A 14,034-nucleotide genomic window follows, 5' to 3' on the forward strand; every position below is an offset into this window, starting at 1 on the left:
GAAAATTCGTCGTACAGAAAATCCCAAATATTGGTCAGCAAATGCTTTTTTAAGATTTGGGCAATTTTGAGCAATATTTGGGCTGTTTTCTGTACGGCAATTTTCCTGTGCGACGAAATTTCGTGCGACAGGAGATCCGCGCGAGCGATTTTTGCAGAGGCAGTTATCCTGGTAGCGATTCACATTTGGGATGTAATCACCTAACCGCAATGTTATGGTAGTACGTATCAGGAACCTTCACATTTAAAAAAGTACCATCAGATTGACGACTCGCGAAATTGGATTGGATCGTCAGAATAGACTGGTAGTGACGTGGATAGGATTCGATCAGTCGACTGTAAACATGTACGGATTGTATAATATGGGCCTCGTTGGTTGAGGTTTCTTCAGTTGGAGCTAGGCATCGTGGGTCACGTTGTTGTGGTCTTCCATGACGGACAAAGGGCTCCGGTCCTGGGGGTCGTCACTGCCGCCGCTGCCCCCGGCGCGCGTCCCTCCACGCCCGCCGAGGGCAAGAGCCTCCTCTCAGACTGTTCTATCAGACCCTACACCGACTCCAGCATATTGGCAAGCTGACAGTCCCGCCGATCCAGCCCTGGACGCTGGACTCGTCGAGGAGTAAACGAAGCCGGAGGAGTGCTGCTTCGCCTTCAGACGCAGACTGGCTATGCTCGAGGACATAACCGCACACGGCTCTGTCGGACCACGATGGTGGTATACCGAATAGGGGTTAGGGGGTGTTGTGTATGGGCAAGGGGGTGCTGTGGTTCCCGATCCGCCTCCCATTCCTCCGGGTAACATTGACCCAGCTGCACCCATTCCCGCTACGGACGATGCCGTGTTGAAGCAGTTCACTGAGCCCTGGTGGTGGTTGCTGGGTACCACCGAGCCCAGAGGGTTCACCGGCCATGGGAATGATTTAGTGCCTAGAGGACTCGGCACCTTCGCCGCCCAGTTGTTATACGAGTAGGATGTGTATAACGAGTCCGTGTCAGGGAAGGGTTGCATCAGTCCGTTGAATTGGGAGCCGAAGCCGTTCTTGAAGTCGGCCGCGGCTGCAGCTGCTGCGTTCATTGCGTTGCGCTCTCGTTTCCGCCACTTTGCTCGCCGATTTTTGAACCATACCTGCAACAAATGTAAATTTTTGTTAAGATATTGCTATTTTGTAATTTTGATAAGAAGAAAGCGTGTAAATGAGCGCGAAGTACGAAGTCGCACTCCCTTTCTAGTATATACATATGTACATAGGTCTCCTTTCATGTGTCGAAAATACGAGGCATTTTTGTATAATATGCATATGTATGAAGCACCTTATTGTAAAAACGTTATTTATTTTTGGATAACTAATTATTATTCTGATAGAAGATTTTTTTAAATAAAATTTGGTGGAATGGTTGACAAAAATAATGTGCGCGTAAGTACAGTTATGTTTTTCACTGATTGTCTGTATGCTCGGCACATCGAAGAGAGATAGAAAACGGAATATGTGCGTGAGAAGTATGACAAGGATATATACCAGGAAGGCCTAACAGGTAAACCCCAATCCGCCTTCCTATACAGTTAATTATAAACATTGCAGCTGATGAACAAGAAATTAACAATTAATTAATTAATCCACAGAGACATCTATGGATTTAGACTTTAGATTTTTTTACATATTGTACATAAATCAAATTCAGATATTTGTGACAGCAGGTAGGATGATTTTTGCCAATTCGATGGAGGAACCGTTTCAACAATGACCGTTTCAAATTAGATAAATTGGCAAACTCTGATAGGAAACGATCGTCTTGGAGTCACAAATATGCAAGTCTGACCAAGCAGCATTAAAGATTAGCACAGGATCGAACCCGGTAACCTCACGATGCTAAACATAAACGCGACCACCGAGCTATACAGATTTTTATTCTAGCCATAATAATGGAGAGAAAAAAAATATTGAAGTGAAATAGTCATGTGGCTAGGAGAACGGATGAAAGAAGTGCTCAAATGGTACCCGATAGAATGTAAAAGGGTGCAAGGAGGCCACAAAGGAATAAGAAAATGTGTGGAATGAGATGGCTGCAAGTTGCCCAAAACTTATTTTCTTTCATCCAGCTGCGAATGGTGAATGGCTGTAAATGATGATGATGCATGTGTGTACATATGTAATTAGCAATAATGTTTTTAAAGTGTGAATTCCAAGTGGTTTCTTATTGATAATATGATATACAAAGGTAGTTAAATTAATAATATTGATTTTAAATCAGTTCGCAGATATGTAATGTATCAGCTGTGGCGGTAAATGTTTCAATAGTATAATAGGTATAAAAATAAATTCAAGATTATGTCTGGTTAAATGGTTTTGGCAAATGAAAAACATCAAAACGTTTTGAAAATTCTCAATGTAATTTGAATTGGGAAATTAAATTATTTATGTAAATTTCTTAAATGTTTCATTTGAAAATACTAATCAAAAAATATTCTTGTGAAAAATTATGAATTTTTACTATGACTTAACTATGTGGTAAGTATGCTTATGCACAGTAAGATCAAGCTTGGTTGACAAACACATAAAATTAAGGATAAAAGGAAAAGTGAATTTTCCGTATTTAAAATATGACTTCATATTTGAAAATTATTTATCATGCTGTAGCTGCATTTATGTACATATGTATGTACATACATGCTGTATAGAAACAATAATCAAAACCTGATACTATAATAAAAAATCTCATATATAATTTCGAAAGAGACTTTGTAACTATGTATGTATATGTGAAAGTATGTAAGGTTTGTTGGTAACATTGGAAACAAATCAAAGTTTCTATGACGACGATTCGATATGGTTTCGATGAGATATATGTATGTATATATGTATATATATATATATATATATATATATACATGTATATATATATATTTTTTTTTTTTTCGATTCAAATAAATTTAATAATAAATATTTTACTATTAGATAATAACAAATGAATATTTACTATTAGATTCGTCATGTTTAGGCTGTTTAAAATTATTACAAATACTGAGCCAAACCGGGTAAAACAACTAGTATTTAATATTGAAAGCGTATTGAGTTTATTTTACTTTATGTTGTAAAATATATATTATACATGTGTATGTATATATCGATATGTAAGATAGTTTTATTTGAATCTTTGTGAAAATTCTCATCGTAATTTATTTATTTATTTATTTATTTAAAGTTTGGACCGTTGTAGCATTACAGGAATTCCTAATGCGCCACAATGGTCAAAAATATAACAGAAAAGACAAGAAACAAAATAATAAATTAGACATAACAAAAACAAAACATATATATACACAAACAACTAAAAATAATAATAATTATTATTATATATCGTTTATCGTCTTGAATTCATTCTATGTTTACAAGGTTTTTGTATTTCGTAATATTCTTTCTCGATTATGATTTTCAAGTTATGAATTCCATAAGTCCTCACCAGATAGAGTTTCAAAATTTGTCATCCGGACTGACCGAAACCAATCACGACAAGCAAATAATACACCACCACCACGTCGATCTACTCTATCGCGACGATGCAGCCTCCAGGAAGAATCAAAAAGTTCAGCATCAAAAAATGATGAAGTCAACCATGTTTCCGTTAGTGCTACCATATCATCACAAATATGTAGTAGAAACGGCTGAATTAAACTAATATATATGTATGTACAGTATATAAAGACTTAAGCTTCGGGAACTATCTCGGTGTACCTCCATACATATGTATGTACATTGTGAATTATTTCCACCGCTTTTGTCGATAAGCAATTCTGCATCCGTCGACACAGAACAAATTCGTGCCGTCACGATCGCCGATATCGGCAGTGACTTATGCGCCCCAGCTCGAAACACACACACACAAAAAAAGCAACTAACTCTCCTCGCCGAGGAAATATTGCAGCGATACATCGAAATCGCGAGGCCCACCCCATCCTCCGAGTTCGGCCCTCCGGGCTGCAGCCAACGACCCGTCTAATTGCGGCGTCGGAATGAAGATAAACGACCCCCGTGATTGGTCCCGACATTCTCATATACTTTGACTTCCCCACACCGAAAGAGAGATACCACCCCCTCGTGGCACACCATTGTCGGGGAGACGACGTCTGAAGATAGCTTCATCCCTCTCGCAACGGTGCACCGTCCCTATGGCGGCGTCCCTCTTCGGGGCCAACTTCGGTCCAGGGTGACTTCGCGTCGGTCTCAAAAGTTACCGAAGCCGATACGGAACAAATCTACGCGTTGTCGGAAAGGAAAAACCCGAGGGTAGATATCATACTTAATAAATGTTCAACCGTATATTTTCCTTTGTCGAATTGCAGATAAATTAAAACGCGAGCTCTACTCCCCCCCTTCCCCCCCACATCTATCTCTCTCTCTCTCTCATACGTGAGATTCGCCTAATCGGAGGATTTGTCTGTGCGAATGCAACTTTATAATTCTTAGGATTACGTTTGAGCTTTTGAAGTGTACGGATTCATATATGTAAGTCGACTGAGTCAATCTTTGACTGTTATTCTTAAAGAAATGACGGCGAATTAGCTTATTTATCGCTCAATAGAAAATCTCTTGAAGCAATAGAGCAATAAACCGTTTAATACCGAGTAAGCTTTCGTAATCAATGCAGCATTAATTCATAAAGTTGAAAAGTACGCATAATAAAATTATTGGAGGCTTTGGTGTATTATTAGCACTGGTTTGTCAATCAATGCAAATCTATATATAGCAAGCATAATTTGATCAACAAAATAAATACATGTACTGTTAAATCAATTTTTTATCTCAAAATTATAGTATTCACACATATATATGTATACACTTATATGTTTGAGTATTTATTTGTGTTCCTTACACATTTCTACACTTTTGTGTAATCAGGACAAAACTCCCTATAACTCAACGGTTATCATAGGATTAATAGGTACTTGAATTCAAAGAGATATTTTTCTTTGGAACACAACATACGGAATTTTCAGAAGTTTCTATGAAGAATCGTTATAAGTAAATGTCATAGTGTTTCTTTTGAACTTGAAATTTAAGATCAATTATAAACATATTTTTCAGAATTTTCTGTATTTTTTATGCAATTCTATTTTATTGGAAATTAACAAGCGTTGTAATTCTAATCTTGATTTCTTTCACATGATCCAACCCTGTTCGCACGTGCGCCCGGGAATTACACGATCTTTCCACATCGGATTTACATTGAACCACATAATGCGCACATTTATTGGGCAATAATGGTAATTTTGTGTAAATATGGGAGCTGGTGTCATGCTAGGCTCTCGCTCCAGGACCACAGCGCGGTATCTAGGCAATAACACTTAATTTTGATAGCAAAATTGGCAACATCAAGGACCCTCCCCCCGTTTACAGCCGTTTAATGCCGACTGACCGACCCTATAGCATTCATTATATGGTGCAATGTAACCCACGAGAAAAGGGTAGTAAATGTCTAACTAAATACACGTGTACACGGGTACTAAATTCACGTAAACGTTATATTATCTTCGTTTTAGGTATGCAAATTAGACTAGATTTATATTTCGCGTTATGTTTCAGCGTGCCTTATTTTATTTTATATTTTGAGTTGTGTGAAGTGTCTGTGTGTTTTTGTTGCATCCCCCAGTTTTATGTAATGTCCGGTGCACGTGTCAGTCGCGTGCTTCCATATCTAATTGGATTACAATGACAGTGTTCACACGTTGCAATTGTGTGAACTGGTCATTCGTCTAGCGATTTGTGTGTTTTGTAAGCTTTTGCGAACGGTAAAATTACACACACGTGTGTGCGGGATTGTATATAAATTGGAAATTGAGATGGTTTGTGAGAAAAATCTATTTGATGGATCGATTGTTATTATTTTTGGACTGATTTAGTTTTAAATTTATAAAAGTTTTGTGCATATGTTTGATTGTTTGTCCGTTATAGACGTGGTTTTTGAGAGGGGTTAAAGTCAGGAAACATGCCCGAGCAACGCCAGGAAATTCAACTGATCATTTAATGTACTTTGAACTAGCGTTTAAATTCTCTAAGGATCAAAGTAACAGGAAATTAGATTTTTATCCCGAATTAAAAGTTAATTGTAAAGCTGCGGCCCATTCAAGGCGTGAGTCAGTTCTTAGCTAAAGCTTAATAGCTTAGATTTTTTGTACAGCATACTTTTATAATCAAAAGAATACAGCTTGCGAAATTTCAATATGAGCTTTTTTTTATTAATCCGTTCCAAATATTTTACTCTAAAATTCAGCGCATCTAAACCGATCGTTCAAATATTTTTTTTATACATGTATGAAATAAAATGCCATACAATACACATAATGAACCGCCACTTTTATCAACCCCTAGATTAAGGCATTAAAATGGCGTTTATTCGCGCGAATGACACCGAAATAAAAACGAGAGGGGGGGCAATACACCCGATCGTCCGGATCGAATTTCTTTATTGCAACAGTCGCCGAAAATTACACGATACGCAACAAAGTGCGTGAATAATTTAAGCAAATATAAATTACCATTGAATTCGATTTGATAGTAAATGTTTATTTTTTATTTTATTTCTTGTCCGGTATGTAATAAATCGATTTAGTCACCGAAATATCTCGAATCGGGTTCGTTCGAATGTGTGGACAATAATACAATAAGAATGGAGGTGGTCCCCGGGGGTGGGTCGAGGGTCGGGGGTGATGTGTGGTTATTAAAAAGCGCCCCGCTGTGTGTGGCCGCCCTGTCCGGCTTTATTGCGCGCCCCTTTGTGCTCCGGGCCTGTGTAATTGAAAACAATGATTTCCTCAGCGTTCGTAATTAAATTTGAATCATTTCGCCGGCTGGTGCGGCCGCCGAGAGGATTCTTCCGACGAAGTCCCGGATCGGTCGCGAATCGGTTCGTTTATTATTATTAGGTGTTGTATTTTCGGCGCCTCCTCGCCTTTAATCTTTCGAGGATTTCGTGCAGAATTAGCGCTAATCGAGGTAATCAAAAAGAACTAAGCTCGAATAAATAGGTTGCGTTCGATTACAATGCGGCAGTAAATTATAAAGTATCATAGGATTGCGTTGACACATTCAAGCAACGCGATATTCATTGTACGATGTGGCTTAAAATATTAATGTTTGTTTTTAATTTTGTTCGGATTTTTGGCATGCGTAATACCCAGGGTTTCAATTTAAGTATTTTTTAATCAATTCATATCGATTCCAGCGATTTCATATTTAAATATGATATTTTAGCCATGATTGTATGTACGTACATATGTATATGTAGATATGTGTACGGTTAATGTAGATAAAACGTATCCAATCAGTTTGCAAGGGTTTAGTAAAGATTTAAAGTGTCTGTCGGTATATTTATAATACACAAAATAGCTTAAATTGAATTATACGTGTATTAGAATAAATCGTCCTTTCTGATAACACATGTGGCGCATTTTAAATGTAAGGAAATACACAATAATCAGAAATCGGCGTACAAGTTGCTTTTGCCCACAAAAATACTATTGTCCTATAAAGCAAGAGAGCAAAATAAAGGTTGACAATAGTGAACCATTTTTTGTGGGTCAAAGCATCCTGGCCGCCGAAGTCTGATAATAAAATAATGTACATTGAAAAAAAGTGGAAACACAACCTGTTGGAACATGTTTAGCAAAATCGGATTTCCAATCTTGAATAATTGACGAAAAAATGGAAATATTTTTTAGATTGTACACCGATGTTTTTCTCGGAAATATTTAAAGGGCGATTGTATTGTTCTTATTTGGAAAATTTATGGTTTTTCATACAATTTTTCCATAGTTAAACTAAGAAATTGTGTTAGTTTCAACTTGAAATTCTAGTCTGCACAACATTATCAGTTATGTATCTTCAAATATTCATGAATTAATTTTTAAATAAATATTTTTTTTTAAATAAATTGATTGAAGCTTTTGTTGCTCGGGTAAAAGGAATTGAATATTTTGACATATGTACATACATATGTATGTACCTACATACTATTTTATAGACGCCTAATAGTATGACATAGTTGTAATGGATTCATAAGGAAGTCAACATAGAGGCAGTCTTCTGCTTTGGATGGAGTCTAGAGATGAACTAGACTTTTAAATTTCATAAAAAACTCAAACAAAACAGCTCGCAGAATCTCTGCGTAAAGGAATAAATGGGTGAAAGGAAGGGGAGCTAAATTATATCTAAAGCTTCAATTAGGTTACGCCTTCATATCGTATGATTCTGCGCTTTATTTGCCAGTTGTCTTCATTTCAAATTCAATTCTTCTTTGTCATTTACTTTACGACTTTCGCTATTGAGTTGAAACATGTAATGAGTCACTTTTTATGTACGTAAATAAAGATAAATTGGTACGTTGTCACAAAGCAGTATTATTTTTTCCTAAAATTTCTAGTGCTTTAAAATATTTCGTGACGTTTCCAGTGCGGCATGTTATCCGTCAAACTCAACTGCGGCATAGAATCACAATATTGCGGATGTTTTGCAATCCAAAAATTTGCGCAATGATGTCACCGTGGTTGGTGCGCACGGCGATGACCAAAAACGTCAGTCAAAAACGACCGGTAATTAATCAATCTGTGGGTCGCTCGGTGCGCCCGCACCACAGTTTGGTTTATCAGCAGCGGGGTAAAACACATGTAAAAAGCCAAATTACACGTTACTTATCGCGTTGAGTATACACACACACAAAGTAATTCACCTCTATGTAGGTACATACATATATATGTATGTACATATGTCGGCCCATTCTGTTCCTGCACAGAAAAGTGTTTATACAATATATCACATTTGGGTTTATCTTCAAAGAACGCCCGGTGTCAGTGTACAAACGAAGTAAACTGCGTTTTTTTAATGGATTTTTTATGAGAAATTTAATTTAGAATCGGTTAGTATTTTATATTCGTAAAAAAATGTGACGCTTCAATAGATCGACATACATGTTATGGAAAACTATATATAATGCGGTTCATCGAAGTATATGATAATAATGCTTATATACGAGTGAAATCATAAATTGAAATTAGCTTTTAATATATGTACGTATACCTATATCTAAACCTGCTACAATCAAATATGAACATCCGTTGAACCAATAAAATGCTCTCTACTATGAAAATTGCATATTGTATGTATGTAAATCATTGCCATTACAATCTCTTTACTCTCTTCACTATATCCACTACCCTTTTCATACTTCTCACCCACGTATTCCACTTCCTATCATTCCTCGTTATGCACGCATTCAGCGTGCCATACTTCTTTGGGTGCGTTGGACTTTGTGTAGCATATTGGCGTTCACTGTCCAAGCTTCCCATCGATACGTCATCTCTGGCAAAACAAATTGATTGAAGATCTTTTTCTTCGGGCAAAGTATCATTTTTGATTTGAAAACGGCGTTCATGTGTCTAAATGCATTCCATTCTTATTTCATACGTTTCTTTATTTATTTTTCTATACTACCGGACATGTATATTATTATTCCTAAATATAAATTAGCTACTGACAACTACTACTATTTTATCATCAAATGAAATGCAATCAAACATGCAATAACTATTGAACATTAGTTTTTTTTTTCATTTACGTTAATTTTTAATACCAAATTCATTGATTCGACTTAAATTTCTTCAAAATTTTCAATCAAAATCATTCAAAACACGATTAAAATTAAATGAACAAAATTCCGAAAAGCATCATAATAATTGTATTCACATAGCATATGTTTAGATGTTTATATATTATTCGATTTTCATTTTTACTACTTTAGATAAATCATAAAATTGAATTTCCAGGATTTTGTATGTACTATTTTTCTCATTCGAAAAAAAATTGACGGAAAACTACGTTCCAACAAAAAATATTTCGATTCCAAATTCTGATCATTAAAATTATCTTATCCAAAAAATGATAATTTCTTCTCTTCTATTTTTTTTTTTGCCAAGCTTGAAGTGCTAATAAAGCGTAACAGCAAAATTGAACAGCAGTAGTCAAGTGTTAATCCGCAGTATCAACGCGGGGTTACTCAACGGCGTGTACTATCGCCTTTATGCGAGATCAAGTCGTAAATTTTCATGCAAAGATTATAATTTTAACGCACTAAACAATTTCGTAAACGTTACCATCAATATAATTCGATAAGGCGACCTTCGATCGTATAAATTGATAATCCAATTTTGAAAAAATAAAACTAACTACATACATATCTAGTAGTTACTATCGTCCCTACACATATACACATGTGAGTACTGATTAATTTGTTTAACAACGAATTGCAGCGTGAAAAAGAATAAAAAAAATTGGAACACTTACGATATACGACGTGTTTGCGATAATTCATTTTGTTAAGTTGATCCGTCATCATAAATTTGGAAAATGAAATGCTATTTGCGCCAATATAAAGTGAGAAGCCGCAACAGATTACAACTAATATGCGATGATCCCTTTACATTTCGCCTAATCCTTTGGATTCAATTGAAAATATCACGGTTGGGCCGAAACACGACCGTTTTATCAAAAGTATTAGCGTTTTTCAAAAATAGTAACATGAAGTAGGCGATAAATAAACACATTCTATTATTACCTTCGAAGCGTTTAGAATCTAAAGTGTCGCCTGTATTGGTTTTGTTCCTTTAGTAAGATTTTTGTATTTACGTTTACTTTTGTAAGAAGTCCATAAAAGTAGATCTCTATTTATATTTATATACTTTCAAGCCTTTTCAAGTTGTTTGTTCACTTTTATAGCATACATTCTTCAAATTCGGGGTTTTCTTTAATCATCCGTTATAAAAATATTCTTTAAGTACGTATGTATATATTTTTTCAAACTAATATGATGCAAAATAATTAATTTGTTTTATCTGCCAGTCGGGTGGGTAATAAACAGTGTTTGTCAAACATGTATTGCAGACAATCACAATTCTCGGTTCTGATATACAATCTTTATTGCCTGCTCTTTATCTGCTCTTGTTGTTTCATCGATAGTCATTGTTTTTACGACCCAGTTTTATTGTGCAATATAACTCTTGTGTGCTTTTTTATCAATAGAATATTCACATATTCGTGTACGTGTTCGGTGGAAATTGCTAATGTAACATATTTGAATACTAATTGAGCCTTATTTCAATGTATTTCAAATTAATTTGGTATAGGTATTAATTGACTCACATATCTAATAGTAGGAACCATTAATACGTAATGGCAGTGCAAGGATGCAATTTGCAATTTCGATTAATATATAAACGGTTTTGCAATCAGCGTAATCCTTCACGGAATATGTTATGTGGAATATATGCTATGAACTTTAATTAACAAAATAATATTGTTGTTTTGGATTCTGCTTCAGAGTGTTCCAATCGATAGTGCAAATTTTACCGTGGTCTATGTACGTTCAGGTCAACCAATGGGTAAAAAAAGTAAAAATGCACATCAATCATCGACGTTACAAAAATGTTTGCAGGTATTAACGTTACCCGTTTTGGTTTTTTTGCGAATTTTCAACAGGCCGTCGGAAAATCGCTGTTCACACATGCACCCGCTTTTCAACGCGAAAAACCGTCACGCGATGCTGGAAAAATTCGTGGAAAACTCTACATGAAAACTACTGCAGAATATATCCCCGTTGACATTATAAAATTTAAGCCATTTGGGCGTACGTCAGTGTTTATAAAATGTTCCATACGATTTATTATATTTTACTTTAAAAATTATCATATTTTGTTTACAAACGGGATTTATTTCAAAAATAAAAGTAATTACTTGTATATCATAAAATGCAGCATTAATACTCGAATGATATTCAATTAATTGCTCAATATTTTACTGTTCATTATGATATGTATTTTACTTTTTAATAATGACTAAATAATACTCAATTTCATTTAATTTATACCTACAGCACGTTCATATGAAAGTGCTATAGAATATTAAAAAAAACGTACTTTATATATTCGATTTCACAAAGACCATAGATAACAGAATTATGTATTTTTAAATTTAAAAATCAATTTTCTTAAGGTCGTTTTAGGTCGCAATCAATCAATCAAATATGTAATTGATATGGTTTGGTTAAAATAAAAATAAGTGTGCTGTTCAAATATATCCTACTGAATTTAATAGCCGATCAGATATACATATGTACATATAGTATTAAAAATATTTATTTATGATTTATTATTTACTGTAGAATATGAAGAATATTTTTTAGAAGTTTTGGTAATAGTTGTTTTTTTTTATTTGAATTTAATATTTTGATCAGCGTTACTTTATAAAAGCTCTTTTTGACGGTGAAAGTACTGTTAAACATGTACTATTTTTACTTTATTTATGTACTTAGTAACAATAGATGAAGTTTTGTGATTTTGACTGATTCGAACTCGGAATCGATCACTGATCACGTTTTCATAATCTAGAAAAAAATTATGTGTGTGTCTGTGTGTTAGTATGTATGTTTGTGTATTTTTTGAACACCGTTCGTCCTATCGAACTGAAATTTATTATCGGTTACTGAAATTCTTATCGATACAACATTAATTGTTTTCAAATTTTTGTTTTTGAATTCAATAATCTCCGAAGCTGCTAACCGAACCAGTCTAAATTTTTTTACATGTAATAGAAATTATAAATTTTATACCTTAATATTTTTACTTTAACCGGAAGTAGTTTTATTCAAAGTTATATATTTCAATAACTTAATGTATGGGATCCCTCTTTCAGACGAATTTTCGACGGAACAAACGTATATAAATATGTATATAATATAGATACTGATGACTATTATAGAATTTTGTATCGCAGTGGAAAGCACAATTTTTCTGCTTTATAAACGTTATAATAGAACTATCCAATATTATTATAAAAAATACTTTCATTAATAGAAAAATCAATCTTTTAGTTGTCAGTTTTTGCAACGAGCTGCATCAAATTGAATTCGTGTGTAAATACGTATACTTTGAAGCATTAAAAAGTGCATACAGAGTATTTTAAATTTAAACTTTCAATTTTTGGTCAAAATATTATAGATCTAGTTTTGAGAACGTTTTGTGACATTTTGACTTGGCGAGTGCAGCCCTGTTCGCATTGCACTGCAGTCACACGCTAAACACCCGGCGTGGGCTCGCACCGGCAAAATGCATTAATATGCAAGCGTGCATTCGGCCCGTAATCCCGACCAGATTTATAGTCTTAATCATGAAAGGATTAACTTTGCAGCGCGTGCGATGAGTGAGAGGCCAACGAGAGCGCCATCATGATACCGACCGGTATACGATAAAGCCTAGTTGGCTGTTGGCTGTCCGACACCGACTGATGAAATATTGAAAGGTCGAATCGTTCTGTCAACCCTTTAAACATTATCGCTCTTATTCAAAATGAAAAATATTCTGTTGGGAACTCCGTTCTTCTATACGATTTGAAATACAACATTAGTGGAAAATTACTGCTCATTAAGCGGAGGGAAATGTGAACTACATAAACGGGAAAGCCTTTCGAATTCGAGCTGATTAGGACGAATAAGAATTTAATTATAAATAATTAAAATAAAGCATTGTTGCTAATTTCAATATTTGTCTTGAATACTGTATAACGAGATTTTTAGTTTAGTACTGAAACTGTTCAGTTATCATATTGAAAATTTCATTCTTACCACAATGGTGTTTTGAATTGTGTAAAACTTTTTCGATGACTTTACATAAATCATTTAAATATCAAATATTTACAATCATTTTTCTTATATTGAAACTTGGCATTAAAATTTCTGTAAACATGACGTTACAAACTTTGACTGGTTTTTATAACGTTAAATCAGCGAAAGATTTCGTTGATTACAATATCTACCTTTCAGATTTGAGCACTAACTACTGGAGCACAATTTGCTTTAGATTACATCCTATGAAGAGCCTATAAATATAAAATGGTTTTTTTGAGCTTTCACTTCCCCTATTTTTTTAAAAATCATATAAATACTATATACATTTTATCTACGACATAATTATCATCGTAATCATCTACAGCCATTC

At 34.7% G+C, this 14,034-nt stretch overlaps 1 protein-coding gene across 1 annotated transcript in view; it reads right to left on the reverse strand.

Moving 5' to 3' along the window:
• Window positions 1-525: 525 nt before the first annotated feature.
• Ptx1 (pituitary homeobox homolog Ptx1) overlaps window positions 526-14,034 on the reverse strand; it is a 61,821-nt gene continuing 48,312 nt past the window's right edge. The window contains exon 5 of the mRNA XM_077430677.1: window positions 526-1,125. Coding sequence (XP_077286803.1) covers window positions 526-1,125 — 600 coding nt within the window. The remainder of the gene's footprint in view (window positions 1,126-14,034) is intronic.

This window comes from Arctopsyche grandis, chromosome 5, assembly GCF_051622035.1.
Source record: "Arctopsyche grandis isolate Sample6627 chromosome 5, ASM5162203v2, whole genome shotgun sequence".
Taxonomy (NCBI): domain Eukaryota; kingdom Metazoa; phylum Arthropoda; class Insecta; order Trichoptera; family Hydropsychidae; genus Arctopsyche; species Arctopsyche grandis.